At 41.0% G+C, this 18150-nt stretch overlaps 2 protein-coding genes across 2 annotated transcripts in view; one reads left to right on the forward strand and one right to left on the reverse strand.

Moving 5' to 3' along the window:
* Window positions 1-736: 736 nt before the first annotated feature.
* LOC103470199 (RNA-binding protein MEX3B) lies at window positions 737-11862 on the forward strand. The gene is made up of 5 exons (XM_008418434.2): window positions 737-1754; window positions 3998-4236; window positions 4358-4403; window positions 6188-6927; window positions 7453-11862. Exons 1-5 carry the CDS (start codon window positions 1142-1144, stop codon window positions 7858-7860), a joined length of 2046 nt encoding a protein of 681 aa, XP_008416656.1. The 5' UTR covers window positions 737-1141; the 3' UTR covers window positions 7861-11862.
* Window positions 11863-14109: 2247 nt separating this feature from the next.
* The window catches only part of LOC103470200 (mothers against decapentaplegic homolog 4), a 9300-nt gene continuing 5259 nt past the window's right edge, over window positions 14110-18150 (reverse strand). Inside the window, 3 exon segments of the mRNA XM_017306902.1 lie at window positions 14110-17548; window positions 17799-17937; window positions 18024-18150. The exon segment at window positions 18024-18150 is cut by the window's right edge and continues 5 nt beyond it. Of these exon segments, the coding sequence (XP_017162391.1) occupies window positions 17337-17548; window positions 17799-17937; window positions 18024-18150 (478 nt within the window). The 3' untranslated portion in view covers window positions 14110-17336.

Genomic DNA, 18150 nt, shown 5'->3' on the forward strand with positions numbered 1-18150 from the left:
TTAATTTTCCCGATGTAGGACAACAAAGGATCTTTAAATTGCATTTAATACTCCAGACTCCAGCAAAAACTAACATTTAATTATGTGAACACAGCAAAAATATAAGCATGAATAACACTGTTATGCAGGAAAAAAAAATTTGTGAAGAGCTAAAAAAAAAATCTTAAGCAAATTTGTTGTTTTTATAGTTTTTTTTACAAATTGTTTCAATGTTTGCCCTGAATTCTAATAAAACAAATGTAAACCACCTGGTTCTAGTTGCCAGCATTTGTATTTCTCCTTCATGAAGTCTAGAAGTCTAAAAGGGAAAACTTGAAGTATCCCGACCATGCTCTCTAATAATCATTGAGGTAGCTAATACTTTTTGTGTCTTCTGGCATTTTAGGGCATAAATATGTTAAAAACTAAAAATAATAATTACCAAAAGTAAGTTGTGCATCTTTTTGCATCTAACACACTTTTACACAATTATTATTTTTACTTATTATTATTTGTTTTTCTTTAATCAACCCATCAGGCTCCCCCATGGGTCACTGTGTTCAGACAGACAGATAGGCTGGATTTTTGAAGTGCACAATTAAAATATGTGTCAGTCTTCCAAGGAAATTGTGGAAGACTGAGGTTGAAATAAAACAAATATGAGAAAGTACTTGAGGTTTGAAGACAGCTTCAAACCTCAAACCTCTAATTAAATAATTTAATTAGAAAAGTGGAAACAGATATTTAAATACAGAATAATAATGGTGCATTTTAGAGAAAATGATTAACACGTCGTAGTGCAATAAATAAGACTTAAATATATATTACATTGTTGTAAGCTGCAAATGAATTATAAAGTGATATATTGATATAATATAACACAATCACAACCCATCACCCCTGCATGATTCATGCTAAATTAGTCTCGCTGTCAGCATTGACAAGGTTGACCTTAAAACCAAGTCTCGCGATATCTAGTACGAGATTACAGTGAAGGGAGGGCTGCATGGAGAACTGAAAAGACAAAACAAAGCCCCCACATTTCAACTAACAGGCGCTGGTCGCTTTTTTATTTTATTATTAGTTTTTTATTCACCAAAAACAGGTTTCACTATTTTCTTGTATTCTCTTCAATTTAACAGCAATATTTAGTAGGTTTTGCATGATGCCAAGTAGCACGTCTTTGTTGGAGGCCGATGAGGGAGAGTCCGAGGTCCCACCGCCGCTCGTGCACGCTTTCGCCGGTATGGGCCTCGACGAGCACCACGGCAGCCAGAGCCAGGCTCCTGAACAACCAGATGAGAGTGTTTCCTTTCACCATCAGCTCCCTGCAGTATCCCATTTCAGCATCCTCGGTACGGTCCTTGACTTGAAGCCTCTCCCGCTGCATCGGCCGCCCTCGGGGGATGAAGCGAACAAAACGACAGAGGACGAAGAGCTCGAAGGGATAGCGGCCACTTCTTCGGGCGCGTTGCTAGCAAAGGCCTACCGTAATCAGCACCTCCCATCAGGGCAGAGCGGCACAGTGATGGAGCCGCCGCATGTCGAGACGGTATTGTTGTACAACGGAGACGAGAGGGATGATAGCGGCGTTGGCGGCGGCAGCAGCGCGCTACCCCCGGCGGCCAGCATGGTGATGCTCCCACCCGGTGTGTACGGGGAGTCGGGCTTCGAGGCCGAGCATTCGCTTTTGACCCGGAGAAAGAGCGTCAACACGACCGAATGTGTGGCTGTGCCGAGCTCCGAGCATGTCGCTGAGATTGTGGGGAGGCAGGGTAAGGGTTTTCCCGGTGTTTGGTTTGTTTATGAGCCAACAATAAACTCCTTATGGTATCTCTTCAAAACTTTATCGGGGGAGGTGGGGGGGGGGGGGATTTTACGTGAAATAAAATATATAAAGTTTTAAAAGAAGCTAACCGATTTATTGTTCGACTGTTTTAGCTACAACGACTTTGAAGTTGGCATCCGATTCGGAGCCGCCGACACTCGGGGAGTATTTCACTGCATTTAACGACTGTACATCATTGTTGGTCCACTCTAGGTCAAATCTGTGAAATCTGTAGAAGAGTCGAACTTGAGCTAAAGTTAATTTTATTTTTACGCGGGATTTTCCATTCGGGAATCATGACGTTTAAAAACTCAAACCAACATTTTGGCTTTTTGGTCTGATGTATTGAAAGGTGTTGCAGTTTCAAATATGCAGAATTTGAGACAGGAATATGGACAAGATTATAGTTAAAATCCTAAAAAATTTTTTTTCAAGACTTAAGATAGAACAGTGCAAAGAATAAAACACAAAAAAATTAAATATATTTTTTATGATGGAACTTAAAATTCACAAACTGTTAGGTCAAAACCCATCCAATAAAATGCTTTTTTTTTTTTTTTTAAGTTAGACCCGTGTCATGGTCAGAGACACAAAAGACATCTAAATGTAAGGATTTGCATATGTTTTACTATAAAATATGTTGAGTATGTTATCCATTTCATAATTTAAGTATTTATAAACTTTGAGCTATTGTGGAAAAGGTAATTTCTTGAATTCAGTGGAATTACCCTTTAGCCGAGAGCCAAATAGGAAGCCTCAAACCACACGCTAACTTCAATGTTGTTTGGCTACTGCGGCTGGCGTTAGCTCAAGCTAACTTAGCTCCCACTGCTAACTGGGTCAACACCACCCTGACCCAACATCCTTATAAAAAAGTTTACATATCAACTTCTTCCGTAAACCTGCTGTCTCCAACCTTCAGTTCTTGTGAATTACTTAATATTCTGAATATTTTTGTGGGCTTTGTGAACTATAAGAACATCCTCGGCCGAATATTGTCGTGCTTCTACCCGGCTTTGCTTTGTCTCGGAGCAGAAAGGAGAGAACAGAGCTGGTCACCATTGCTATGCCACATCAGCTGTTGAAGATTTAGCGTGCTCTTTGCTCGTTATTGGGGGTTTACGTCTCACAATTGTAACCTAAGATATGTGTTTAATATAAAAAATGTAATTTTTCTCTATGTAGGGCTTTACATAATCGTATAAATGAAACTGGTCGTGTGAGTGTTATGTAGTGTTTTAGATCAGGTGGGGGAGGGTGGTTGGTGTTGACAACAACAGGAAATGGCTCTGGTAATAATGTTGGACTCTCACCCACTGCTAAAAGGAATATTTAATTCATAAGCCCAGCTACTTGGATGTGGAAATAATGACTGGAAAGTAGACTGGACACCGCTAAAACAAAGCTCAGCCGGAGGCAATTTACCATTCAGAAACCTTGTACTTGTGGCCCTAAAACTCTTATACAGCCTGGAAAAGTAGGGGATTTCATCTGAGTGTTCTCCAGGTCTGAACAAGTATGAAAAAATAAAATAGAGGGTTGTAAAATGTTTAGATTGAGAGACCTTATTCCTTTTCTGCTATTTTCTCTTTTATTTCCTTGCTTTGTTCTTGTTCCTGTTTTATTTACTTCTTTTCTGTCTGTCTTTTCTTATTCCTCTCATCCTTCCCATTTTTTTATCCTTAGTTTTTTCCTTCAGTATGTCTTCTTTCACATTCCTTTCTTGTCCTTTTTCTCATTGCCTTTCCTGTATTGTTTCCTAACCTTTTGGTTCTTTCCTATTTTGCTTTCTTTGTTTCCCTCTTTTTTTTTTCTTCCATTCCTTTCTTCCTTACTAAAAACTGACACAAAAACAGCCCACCCTGTATCGATGTTCAGTTCTTTTTTTAGCCCTTTTAAAGCCAAAATTTCCAATCGTTTTCTCTTTTAGATAAACATGAACAGACATCAGTTTGTTTGCGGTCATTGACTGGTTTTGTTGACTAGAAAATGTCAAACAGAAACTAACACTGCTATTTTTGATGGTTGATATAAAATCTAGAGGTCTAAACTGGAAAATGTATAGAAAAAACTCCCAGAATTAACCCCACAGCGAGCAAGAATTGCTTGACTAAAACTGTCCGTAGATCTTTACATCAATATAAGTTTACAAGCTGTATCAGTTTTTTTGTGCTTGTGATGTTCCTCCAGGCTGTAAGATCAAGGCACTTCGAGCCAAAACAAACACCTACATAAAGACGCCAGTGAGGGGAGAACAACCCGTCTTCGTCGTGACGGGGCGCAAAGAAGATGTAGCCATGGCTAAGAGGGAGATCCTGTCTGCAGCCGAGCACTTTTCCCTGATCCGAGCCTCCCGGAACAAGACCGGCCCTATGTCTGCTGTGACTGGCTTGGGGGCCCCTGCTCTACCTGGGCAGACAACCATTCAGGTCAGCTTGCATTCACCTATTGATGCCGTTGTTCTCTTCCGCTGTCGTTTTAAAAGCTGGTTACACTAAAAAGGTGGTAATGTTTATGTGTCGTTTTCTTTTCCTTTTTTTGCCCCATCAGGTGCGCGTCCCATATCGTGTCGTCGGTCTGGTCGTGGGCCCCAAAGGTGAGCTGCTCCCATAAATGTTTCTGTGCTCCATTTACTTGAGATCATGTTGTAAAAAGAATCAAAGTATAACCAACTGCATCTGTTCTGCTACTTTTTTTGCTTGAGTATTGAAAAACAAGCAAGTTTTTTTTCCCCCCCAAATAAAAGCTTATCTCATTTCCCTTTCTTCCTGAAAGCAACCCGTTTATATGTGCTAGGAAACAGCATGAGATAATCAGTTTATGCAGCTAGTTTTCAAGTATTAGAAAACTCAGTCATCTGCAAGATCATAGCTATCCTGCCTTTGAAGTTCTTTGATTTCTTCAATTGTCTTTCACTTCCCCGAACATCATTATTCTCAAAATCTCTTGAGTTTATTTCTGAAATGAATCTATAAACCAGTGTTTCCCATGGTCCTCAAGGCACACTGCCCCACACGTTCTAGGTGTTTTCTTAGTTCAGCCCAGCCGATTTAAATTGATGGTAGATTAACAGGTGTTTTCTGAACTTTATTCAGCTGACTCAGATGAATTAAAGCAGAGAAACATCTAAAACATGCAGGCCAGTTTGCCTTGAGGACCAGCATTGGGAAACTCTTCTCTAAACTATTCTCAGTAAACTAACCATACGAGATAAGAACAGTAAAAAGTCCAAAAGTTGCTTATTTTTTCTAGCTTGAGGGAATACACAGAAGTGTTCTGGCTGTATTTCAAGACATCTGTTCATTTGCCTTTATTTAGTGTTGCCCTTTTAAAAGCCTTCTGTCCTCAGACTGGATTTTAGTGTTTTGCACTTCAGCCAGGTGAGTCATCAGAGCAGCTTTCAGTTAAAAGCTGTAATTATTTCACAGCTGGGTTTCTTTAAAGCCAGGGGTTATAATCATCACCGCCATCTGAAGGAGAGTAATTACTGAATGTATAGGGCTTTTCGCAGAATTTTGGTGTTACTTTGCTTGTGGTTTTCCCAGCTTCTCCAGCTGCATTTTATGACAGCTCTGTTTTTTGTCCAAATGTCTGCACATCATTAATGCTTTACACTTTTTTGTCCTACTGGGCAGATTGTGTTCTTTCGATAAATTAAAAAAAATTATGTGGTACATTAATTTTACCTTTTTAGTTTTCATTTGTTTTACTTTCTGTTATGCTACATGTATTATGTTTTGTCTCTTGTTTTTACATCTTTGTAGTGCCCTTGGTAGATTCTGACCTGTAAAAGGTGCTACCTAAATAAAGTTTACTTACTTTAAAAAAAAATCTTTTCTATTAATCTTAATTTTGGTTTATCGGTTTGCAGTCAGTAGTAAATGGACAAACCAAACTTTCTTCCTCCAGCTTGAAAAACCTCATTAAAATTAAAATCTAGTTGTTAGAAAAATGCTAATTCCCCTCTGCAGTGGTGTTGGAGAGGAATAAGCAGACTGGTTTGAGATGAGGAAAAGGGAACAGATGCTGAAATGGCCACTCATTACAATCAAAGTAAGTGTGAGACCACAACGACCCACTGAGCCTTTTGAGCATTCTCGGGGAACAGTTTGCACAGCTTCCCCCAAAAAATGATGAATTGGAAAAACGCTTCCTGGAATAACGTGGTAGAGTGAGAACTTGGTGTAACCGTGACGATCCACTCTGCCTTGGAAACGATTCCAGCTGGTTGTGGTCACTGAATTAGACATTTCTAACCCCAAAGATTCTAATAATATAAAGTTTTTTTTCCCCTTGTGCTTTTGAGTTGGGGGTGGCTTCATGGAGTCAAACTTACGCCATCAATTTTAATTTTAATCTGTCCTCTGTATTTTCCCCCAGGAGCGACCATCAAGCGCATCCAGCAGCAGACGCATACCTACATCGTGACGCCAAGTCGGGACAAAGAGCCGGTGTTTGAGGTCACGGGGATGCCAGAGAACGTCGACCGGGCGAGGGAGGAAATCGAGGCGCACATCGCCCTGCGCACCGGTAGCTGCGGGGGCGTCGAGGCCCCTGGCGTGGATAACAGCGATTTCCAATTCAACGGGACCGACGTCAGCTTCGAGACCTCCCTGAACCCCGTTGGTGTGGGGGAGGCCGGGTGGCTCCACGCAGGCGCGTCGTCGCCAAGCGGTGGAAGCCTGTTGCCGGTCAGCATCAGTGGTTCTCAGCGGGTCAACAGCAATATCAGCAGCGCCGTCAGGATGTCTTCCACCTACCGCAACGACAGCTCCAGCTCTCTGGGCAGCGGCTCCAGCTCGGCTGATTCTTTCTACGGCGGCGGGAACGGGAACCGGATGGCCGACTTCAGCCCAACCTTCCCCTTCAACGCCAACACCAACACCAACAACAACAACAACAACAGTACAAGCAGCAGCACAAGTTTCTGGTTTGGCGACGGCCTTCTCAGCGTGGGGTCTGAAGAGCCCTTCAGCCTGGGAGGCGGAGGGTCCTCCTCAGGGTTCGAGCCCTTAACCATTTCCACTGCCCATACCTCGCAGTCCGCTGCCCCACCGCACATCTGGAGCCCCTTCGTGGACCAGTCGTCACTTCAGGCCTTCGATTCCCTGCAGTCCCAGGTAAATTATTCTGCAGACATCGAGCCGGTCTCCCACCCGAGTTAGATTCTAGGGCTGCCAATGACGGTTATTTTACTGATCAGTTGTTCTGTTTATTATTCAGACAATTAATCGGATAAAAAATTTGGCAAATTCTGCTGACTTTTCGTTTAATCACATAAGCCATTTGTGTACATTTATAGAAATGCATAAAAAAACAATACAAGTAAACAGATAATTCAATTCGTTTTTTAAACGGCCAAATAAACATTTACTGCCAAAAAAATGCAACAACATAACATTCCTTTAGTGTATGCTTCATCATTTGATTTATGTACCTTTTACATTAACCGATTAACTGGATATCAATAAATTATATATAACTTAAATTAACCAGCTAAAGCTAAAACTGCAACTTGAGAAGTTCTGTTTTTGAACATATGGTGATTTTATTTATTTATTTTTACTAATGGAAGTCTGTATACTCCAGTTTGCGATTGATTACTAAATTAGTTGATTGTTTCAATAATCGATTAATCGTTTCAGACCAGCCAACCTGGCACCCCGCGCCTCTCTCCAACTTTTTCTGGGACCGAGGCCTTGGAGCACCCTCAGGCCCAGCGTGTTCACCGAAGGCCTTTCGGGTCGGCCGGGACCCTCGACGCCCACAGGATCCCCTCCTACAGCTCGGCCTTCTCCTCCTCCAGCGAAAGCACCACTTCCTCTTCGCCCCCCGACTCCTCCTTCTCCTACCGGCCGGCGCTCGGCTCGTCCGGGAGGGTGCAGGAGATATGCATCCAGTGCATGGAGAACCAGGTGACCGCTGCCTTGGTTCCCTGCGGCCATAACCTGTTCTGTTTCGATTGTGCCACACAAATCTGCCAGGGCCCAGAGGCCGTGTGCCCCGTATGCCTGTCCCCGGCCACGCAGGCCATTCAGCTGCGCAATATGTGATTAGTTTGAATCCATGTTTTTTTTCCCCCTTGATGGCTGATTCAGGGGTCAGCCTCCCCCTGACACTTTGGCTCATAGCTTAATGTGTGGGACTTTAAAAACAAGAGCCCAAATCAGCGTCTGGGTAATTCCTCGCTCCAGCTTTCCCCAGGCTGGTGTTAATTTGACAAAGGTGCAGAGAGTCGGTGAAGTGGGATAGGAAGGGTGTGTGTTTAGGGCATGGGTTAGGGTGCTGAGCCCGTTCTTGTGCCTGCTATTGTGAAGTCTTCTTGATTGAATAACGGGAGGGTTAGAAGCCCTCTATGTAGCATTGGGAGGGTTGGAACTTTATTTTTCTTTCTCATCAAAATTTTTTTTTCTCTTCCCATTTTATTTTTTTACTTCAAAGTATATTAGAGAAATGTTTGCCTTTAGGGCCAACACTTTATTTTTTCATTTTTGCCATTTCAGACATTTTATCCCAGACGAATCTTTGAAAGAACAAGAAGCGAGCATGTTTACTTGCAGTAAGACTTCATATCAGCCAGCGGTGTAATTACTCGGTGAGTGCAGCAAGAAGGGAGGCATCCAGGCAAGTTTCTCACGTTTCCGGCTCCTTTAAAAGGGTACCGTTTACGTCCAAATTGTAAATCGATTAATTTTTCATAGGTCTGAAAACACTCCCAAGGAGGGTTTTTAAAATCAAGTGGGTCAAACCTATAACTGGAAAGTTTTCACACTCCATAAGCAATCATATTTTTGATCCTTAGACGAGGACGTTGTGCTTCTTCAACATCGCCGCTTATCTTTCCCGTTACACTTCAACCAGTTTACGGTAAACTCGTGCCTAATTCCCAAGCGTGAAGGAAGGAGACAAGTGGTTTCAGCTGACATGGTGTTGCTCTGTTTTCAAACAAACTTGTGGCCTTTTTTTATTTGGAAAGCCTATAATTACCATCACCACACTATCTCCAAAATAAAATCCCAATCTCCCGCTCAAAAAATAAACTCTCAAGCTGACAGGCGGAAGTGGCATCTTGATGACACAAAGGTAGAGTTGATTGTTTTTATACTTTTTCTTCCCTCTTGTCATAGTTTTTGTTTACATCTTCACATGGGGAAACCATACGCTGGTTTTCACCTAGAAGGCTAGGCACGTCTTTTGTAACATTCCTCCTCTCTGGTATCGTCGTTTTTTTTTTATTTTTTTATTTAGGCTCGTCATTCTTAACAAAAAGTATCACTTGGGATCAAAACTGGCAGATGTTTCCAGCTGTAATCTTGAACAAATCCCAGTGAAGTACAAACTGGCTGCTTTTGTTGTACACGTTTTTATTTCCTGTTTTTAAAGCCATCTCGAGAATCTTCTCTTTAACTTGAATGTTGATTTTTCTTTTTTCTTTTTTTTTTTTACTTGGACCGCTCCATCCTGCAGCTGTCCGCTTTATTCCACTGAGATGTGAAACGAAGATGAAGGCCATCCACTGCTTTTTTTTTTTTTTTTTCCACCTCATCTGCCCGGCCTATGCAAAAATCATCTCAGTATTTGAACCAGTCCAGAAGAAGCAGGCAGATACAACTCTATGAAAACAGTGTAAGCACAGAGCTCAGATACAGTCGTAACTATGGAAACTTCTCACATTTTGTCACATAACATCCACAATTTAAATTTAGTTTATTGAAATTTTGTATTTGTGAAAGACCAACATAAAATAGCACACAATTGCGAAGATCCTAGTTTATACAAAGTATTTGCATTCAGCCCACTAGAGTCAGCACTTAGAAGACTTTGCAGCTGAAAAGTGACTGAAATTTTCAGCAAAAACAAACTCATTCAATTATCAGCCATTATCCCAGATTCCCAGTTGGATTCTGTGCCTTTCTAACACATGAAGATATATTTTATAATGTAATCCCAACCATTCCATTGTGAATGTTTCGTGTTGTCCTGCTGGAAGGTGAACCTGTGCTGAAGTTTCAATATTCAGCAGCTGCTAACAGGTTTTTTTTTTTTTTTTAGCTTCATGTATTTCAGATCAAATTCTATGTCCCTGTTGAAGAAAAAGCATAACTACATCATGATGCTGCCGTTACCATGGTTCGTGGTTGTCTAGCGGTGTTTTTTCCCACCTGTCGTATGTGGGCCAGAAACTTTAATCTTTCTCGTTTGACGGGCTCACCTTGTTCTACCTGCTTCCTGTCTGGTCTGTCTGGCGAACTGAGCTTCTGTTTAACGGTTTTTCACATTTTCTTAAAGTCTGTCTGCCGTGTTCCCTGGTTTCCAGCAAACATCTGGAGCCTTCACAGAACAGCTCTGTTTGGGTTAAGATTTAAGTGCAATTCATTTGCTGATTAATTGCCTTCTGGTTGATCACACTGGTTTTTATGTAGGGGTATCTGACTGAAGGGGGCTGAATGCAAATTCCTTCCACTTTACAGTTCTGTACGACTTTGTTGGCTTTTACCTGAGAATCCCAATAAAATATTTTGGGATTTAATGTGACAAAATGTGAAAACTTTTAAGACTTGCTAACTAACACTCAAAAGTGTGTTTTCTGTTGGATTTCAATCGGGGCTAATCTTCAATTACCTCTCTCTGAACATAAAGATTTTCTAGTTTTTTTTGTTGTTGTTTTTTTCTACAATTTTGTGCACTACAAAGCACATACTTGACACACTATTGAGCAGTTAGGACAAAACACCTCATCTCACTTCTTCCATGCATGGATTTATTTCTTGTTTCTCAGAACGGTACATACGTGTGGAAATCATCTCAAGTATTAGCTTTAAACACCTGTGTCTATAGATTCCTGTAGGACTGAATCAGTTCAGACATTTTGAAGGCGGGTTGGAGGAGGAGGAGCAGCTGGAACGATTTCACTACATAAGGTCAATCCTGTTGCTTGCTTTTTGTTTTTGTGGACGTTGGACTGCAGTCCCTCCAGCATTCCAGCTGTGATCAGTATTTCGGACCCATCAAGTCATTTCAACCTAAACTCCTCTGCATCCTCTCCTTCGCGGGCGGGTGAACTTTTGTTAGGAAACGGAACCAAACGAGACCCAAAAGTGCAAAAAGGAAAAAGAAGAAGAAGAAGAAAGAAAGAAAAAAAAAAATCCCACCTCACCTGCGTACGTCTTCTCTTTTATCCGTCCCAGTTATTTTAAATCTCTCATCTCTTCAAAGGATTGATCTTTTTATTACTGTTTTTCTTTCCACCTGAGGGAATGCAATACACGACCGGCCCTCGGATTATCGACATGAACCTATTGACGTTTTTTTTTTTTTTTCTTTTTGTGTATGTATTATATAAAAATTACTGTTAATGACTGAGAAATATACAGAACTTATTTTTATTTTGTTACATTTCGTATATACATAAATATATCTATATCAAAATGTTTACAATAATATTTTAAATTTGTTTCTATTTTTACTTTTTTTTTTTTTGAGTGATTTTAAGCGAATGAAGAGCTGGAAATCCAGATGATGTTGCAGAGGAGAGCGTCTCAGTGCTATCTGCTTGTAGTCTAGTTAGTAGTTTACAGTATTGATGATGATTAATAGTATTGATAGCTGCCGTTAAACCTAGTTGAAAGTGGAATGTGCATCACAAGCATGTCTTCATCATTTACCGCCATTGTGGATCTTCACTGCAACTGTAAAAAGGCCAAGGATTCAAGCTGCCTGTCATGTCTGTACACCACCAAAATTAAGAACGGTATACTATTAAGATGTATCTTCGATTATCTATCTCTAATGCATATTGTTCAAAGCTGTACCAACGGTTCAAAGTATTTGCTAATTTTACTACACTTTTGTTATGTATATGTGTAGGAGGAGTCTTAAGGCATATAAATTCTTCAAATTAAGTCAGGAGTTTAAAGCAGACTATATTTTATAATGGCCTTTTAAGTTATTGCGGCCAAAGCACTGATATTATATATTTGCTGTAAAGAGAATTTTAAGAGTTTTATTTTTCTGATATTAAAGTTACGTAATAAAGACGGTTTCATTTTAAGCCACTTCAGATTCCTGTCGTCCTTTTATTTATTTTTTCTTGTAGTCACGTTGTGGCTCCGGGTAACTGGAAATCCCAGCGCAGGCTGCGGTTGTGTTTAAATTGTTGGGATTAAACCGGGATTAAACAGAAGATTACCTGCTTCACGGAGTGCAGAAAGGCTGAGTCAGATCTTTGACTTTGCGGTCTACCTCGATGAAGAAACTGCATTGTCCATAAAGTTGTTTCCAGACTTTATTCTCTCTCTGAGCTCCAGTTTGAGTTTAATCGATAAGAGTCAGAAACATCTCTGTTTCTGTCGAAGCAGGTTGTAATTTGGTTGGTTCACATGAGTTTCTGACTCCACAACTTGCTGACATCCGTCTACGTCTTAGTCTGAACATCCGATTATCCACCAATTCATCCTTTTGTCCATCCACCATTGCTCATCTTTTTCAATCRGCTCATCCATCCATCCTTCCTGCCAGTCAGTCTTTTCCTCATGTCCCTTTAGTCATCTTTCCATTTTCACATCCACTTGTTTTTCTGTCCACGTTTGCTGATCTGAGCTTTCATCCATCTAAGTAACCATGTCAATTTATCCTTCCATCTACCTCTTTATCAATTTATTTCTGTCCTCATATCTAGGTCTAGTTGTACCTTTTTTTTTTGCACGTTCCTAAATCTTACATCTGTATGTCTTGAATTTACAGCAAAAAGAAACTAATAGTGAAAGAGAAAATCATTTCTTTTAAAAAAGACGTTAAAAGTGTAGAAACCTCAGATTTGAAACGTGAATGTTTGAAATGCAGCTGCAGCTGGTGAAGAGCCTGAGCCTGACCACTTATGTGTTTAAACTGTTAGTCACTCGCCTCAGTGAGCGCCTCATCTTCTAACATCGATTAAAAAGAAAAGTCTGTGTTACTAAAATGAGAGTAAAACACTGTTCATAGAAGAGGACTGGCTCCCTGCTTCTCGTCGGTTGGACCCATGATGTTACAAAATGTCCTTCAAAATGAGAATTTAAATATTTTATTCTACATAACATTTTTTTCTTGTACACATTAGCAGACACACTACAGTGAATGTGAAACGGTGTATCTCAAATCAGAATACACTTTCATTGCAAAGGTGAGTGTTTTGAAATTCAGTTCAAAAACAAATACTTATATTTCAGTTTTTATTTACTATTCTATAACTATATTTCACTGTATTTCTGATCATATTGATGGTGGCTTACAACTAATGTGACAAAAATGTGTAGTTTAACTTATAGTTGACCTTTTTTTATTATCGTTAAGTTTAGAAAATAGAAGGAATAAAGTTTGGACCAGGAGACATTTCTCCATGCTTTGTCCTAAAATAGGCATAAAAACAAATTTCAGATTTTTCGTGGTTTTTAGCTGCACACAAACTTGACCAATAAAGCTTTTCACTGATTCTGAAAAAAAAAAAACTTTAAAATTATAAATTTGTCATTGATTATTTCAAATATGTAACTGTGTAATTGCTTGAAGTCTGCCTTTTGGATTGAGGTACTAAAACAGATGAACGTTTGTGCTTATTTGTTAAAATGCAACTGCAAAGTTGCACATTACTACAGCACAACATTTGAACTAAATTCTCAAACAAGTCAAAGTGGCGGCTCTCAGAAACTCGCTTGAATTGAATTCTGCCATCTGTGTTAATGCTAATATATATTATTCTCTGAGGCGATGAGAGCAAATCTCCCCCTTATTTCATAAGAATTTAATTGCAGAGCTCCAGGAAGTCTTCTGCCACTTTTCTTCCCAGAATATGAATCAAGTACAAAATGGCGGCATTCAGTTAAATCTCTGGGCTTGTTTTAGCAGAGCCTGTGCAGACTTTAACCTTAGTTACTGCAACAAGTCTACATGTATTCTGTTAAGAGCTGATGGGATGTTTTTGCATAAATCTGCAGTAACATGGCGATTAACAGGGTCTTTCTGACTGAACACACATTCAGGGGGATTTCAGTTCAACCTCTCACATACACACGAGTGTGTGTCTGGACGGGCTGCTTTTAGTGACATTTCTCCCACTCTCCCACGGTTGTCATAGCAAAACAACCCCCCCCACTCCTCCCTTTTTATATAATTGTCTAAGTAACATAAACACCATAATGTTCACTCAGCGGGCTGTTATGAATTTAATGAGTGTCACTTCAGCTGGAGCTTTAATACAAAATCCACATCCTGATGAATTAGTTTTGGAGCTACTGGCTCAATGACAAAACCAACAGGACACCAAATGGAGAAAAGCAGTCCGTATTTAATTTCTCACATGAGAAAAACAGGTACAGTTAGATCTGAAATAGTAGTCAACATTTACTCACCCAAGCCGGCTTTCGGCTGCTACAATAACTGCAAATCATGTAAAAAAAAAAAACAAAACAAAACAAAAAAATGTTTTCCACCTTTTAAAAAGCACACTTTTGGATTCAATTCAGCATGAATTTTCAGCAGAAAACACGCCGCCCTCTGCAGCTCCACCGGGTAAACAATCGGGGCTGGACAGCGACGGGCTTTCTGGACGACACGACCGAAATCACTGCGAGCAAAAACGCTGCTGGTCAGAAGAACACGGCGAATTATGGTAGACATCCAGGACCAAAAGTGCCACTGATCATTTATATTAAATTTGAGCAAATTGTAATCAGTTAAAACTGTAATTTGTCGTATGCTAAAATTATATATTTTGTGAAACTATAAATGCATATTTAAATGAATTATTTCCACATTTAATTATGCATTTACTAAATGTTACTTTTATGTAGATTTTTAAACATGACCTAAATGATCAAATATTTTCACTTAATGTGTTGAATTGCAGCATTTTTGGCCCTTGATAAATGAAAATAAACTGATATTTTGACAATTAACTTTAGACCAAAAAAAAAGCCTAAAATGCACCAAAAGGTTTTTAAATCATTTATCTTCCTTCAATAAGTAGTAACATCTTGCTCGTCTTTTAAACTGTTAGACCCCAAAACCTGTGTAAAACTTGGATGTTAAACAGCACAGATTAAAGGTGTGTCTGCTTTAATGTTCAATTTAAAGTAAGAAGAAGCCAAACGTGGTCTGGATGTGACTTTATGAGCCTCTCCTGCCGAGTGCAACGTCACCGATCTACAGCAGACTTTAACTCCCATAAGAAAAGTGTTTGATATGGATACATTCACACATGCATTTGCAAACCAGATATTTACATGGATTTATGAGGACAACAGAAAAAGAAAGAAAAAAGATGAATGCAATCAGGGTTTTTGTTAATAAAGAAGGCTTAGTGTTAAATATTGTACGATCTGAATCCAACGTTCTCTTTGTAATCTTTAACTTGCTCTGAACTGACCTGTTTGCTCCTTTAGTCAAAGGTAAAGTGCTACAAATGAACAAATAAATCAGAAAAAGTAGGGGGGAAAAAAGTGTAACGAAGGCTGAGCACAAGCTATAAATCCTCTTATTGTTTTTCTGCCAAACTTCACACAGTAAACCTGGATAAAGTATGAAGGAGGAGTGCAGCTCACTTTTGTCAGGACTCCAACCTGTGTGTCAGATATGACTGGAAACAGATTAAGATCAGGACTTCCTGGACTTTCCTCTGTTTAATGTTTACAAAAGACTGTTTTTGTTCTCAGAAATTGTCACTTCTGGTCACCAAAAACACAGATAAACCTCAATCTTTGTACTGAGAGATCAACATCAGTCTCTCCCTCTGCTTGTCTGTGTCACTTCCACATTGAACAGACGAGTTTCTCTCCCGTTGAGAGGGTAAATAGCCGATTCTCCGCGGTGGCATAAAACAGAAGCTTTTTTTTAAAAAAAATAAATAAATAAAAGTTAGCATCCGTGACTAAGAGTCAGCAGGGTGAGAAGTACTGGGTTTACATGTGGTCAGGAGTTCTTTTGAGGGAATTTGACCCAGGAGTGACACAGGCTGCCTGCTGGAAAATTACAGCCCTGCAAAAGTATCAACACCAGTTTTTCCTGCTGCGACCGCAAACTTCAATAAAATGAATCGTGATCACATGTAATGTGGTGCGTAAAGACTGTGGAAATAAATAACAAAAATCAGAAGATTTAAAGCATTTGTATTCAGCCCCCTTTTACTCCGACGCGTTTTAATGAAATCCATTCAGAAGTCGACCAAGCAACACAGCAGCAAAACGGCTCAGAGATTAAGCTTAAAGCAGGATTAGGTTACTAAACAGTCAATCCCATCCAACAGAGCTCAATCCATTTTCTAAAAAAAAAAATGGAAAGACGACACCTGGAAACCCGGACAAGGCCGACGACGTCATGGGAGAAACCCTGCAAGGAGAGCAATGATCAGGGAAACTCTTTGGATGATCTGCAGAGATCCACAGTTCAGACAAGTTAATCTGACTCTTCACAAATCTGGTCTATGAGGAAGAGCAGCAAGAAGAAAGCCATTACTAAGAAAAGACCTTTTCGCAGTTTGCAGCGAGCCATGTTTGTGAAAGAAGTTGCTTTGTTCAGATGAAACCGAAACCAAACTGAGTCAACAGCCTAAAGGCTGCGAGGTGGGAAAACCTCCATCCCCGCTGTGAGGCATGGCGGTGGCATCATCATGCTGTGGGAGTGCTCATCTCTAGCAGTGACCGCAAAGCTGATGGGAATCAAAGCGTATTCATGTTTTAAAATGGCCTAGTCAAAGTATCTCATCAGGGGTCCTAATACACGTGCATTACGAATGTTTAACTTTTCCTGTGAAAAAAAAAAAATGTAGAAAACATCGCATTACTCTAAGACACAAAATACCCAGATGAAATAAAAATGTGAACGTAACAAAAAGTAATAGCAAAAAAAAAAAAAAATAAAAAATCAACGACCGAGTATGAATACTTTAGCAAGCCACTTATCTTGTTCAACAGAGACGACGCAAACAGAGACTTCCCCGCACAGAGCTGAAGTTTATCTTAAAAAAAAAACAAAAAAAAAAACGTTTGACAACAGCTGACCTGGACATGTTCAGACACGTCTCGGCTCCAGGCGAGGCTGAAACTCTGCATCAGATAACGGCGGCTCTCTTTTGATTGTTGCGGCGACCTCTCACATCCTGTCCCGGACGCTTCCGGCGGCCAGGAAGTGATCGGCGTGACCGTCACACCTGCAGCTGCGGGTCTGAAGCCGTCCTCGGGTAAAACCCATGCAGCTCCGCGACGGTTCGGTAAGGTCGTAGGTCGTCAGTAGCTGGTGTCGTTTATGTGCGTGTTGGTGTATAGTTTCTACAAAGTCCTACAGTTGAAGCCATGCATTAAACGTGAGCACGTAGTTTGAATAGATGGCTTTGGCTCTTGTTGCCGTGAGCAACAGCTGGAGCCTTAGTGCAACGCGACGCCTCGGACACACCTGAAAACATTTATCTATTTTTTTTTTTTTTTACAGTCTGGAGTTCACTGAGGAAGACTAGTCACTGGCCGTGTGTGTTCAGGTGAGGACCTGCTGCTGGAGGGTCTCAGTCCAGAGGCTGGGGGTCAGCGATGGGCATGGTGTGAAGGACCTCGTCCAGGAGCTGCAGGGCTCGGTGCAGGTGGATTTCGATCCAGCAAGGGGTCTCCTTGATGCTCTGCCGGGGGTAGTCGGGCCCCCAGCCTTTAACAAAGCTCATCCTGAGAATGCAGAGCCGTCGGAGGTCATCGACCCCGATGCCGGCGGCGGCAGAGAGACCTGGGAGGAGAGGGGAGGGGAAATTTCTGAGAAAATTTGAAGACTCTCTAAGAAAGCATATTCAGTCCATTCACAGAAACATCTCAGTATCATTAACATTTTTTAAAAACCTTTGAAATTAACTCTCATAAAAAATGAAAAAAACATCTAAATTCCGTGGCTCTCGGTTGCTTTCAACTTGACCGTTTTGGCCCACACGGTAAAACGCTTGGTCGTAGAAAAGCCTAAATGTGCAGCTACTGTCTCTTACTGATGGCCGGAGCGATTCCTCCGACTGATCCAGGACCAGGTATGTTCCCCGCCACGGCAGCCGCTTGAGCGGCCGCCGCCGCCTGAGCCGTGGCGGCCTGCTGCTGCATCTGTCTGTGGCACTGACGGAGGTCGAACACCTGGAGGGACGGGCGGCGCTCTCAGTGCTCGTGTTGCAGACTCAAAAAAGTTCAGCATGTCGGCGGAGGAAAGCCGGCGACCTCACCTTGATGTACGCGCTGGGGTAGATCTTGTGGACGGCGTCTCCCGGGGCTCGGCCCGCCTCTCGGTCCAGGTAGTAACTCTGAACAAATACTGCGTGGTCGCTGAGGCATCGCACCCACACGTCTCCC

Source organism: Poecilia reticulata, linkage group LG9 (genome assembly GCF_000633615.1).
Source record: "Poecilia reticulata strain Guanapo linkage group LG9, Guppy_female_1.0+MT, whole genome shotgun sequence".
Lineage (NCBI taxonomy): Eukaryota > Metazoa > Chordata > Actinopteri > Cyprinodontiformes > Poeciliidae > Poecilia > Poecilia reticulata.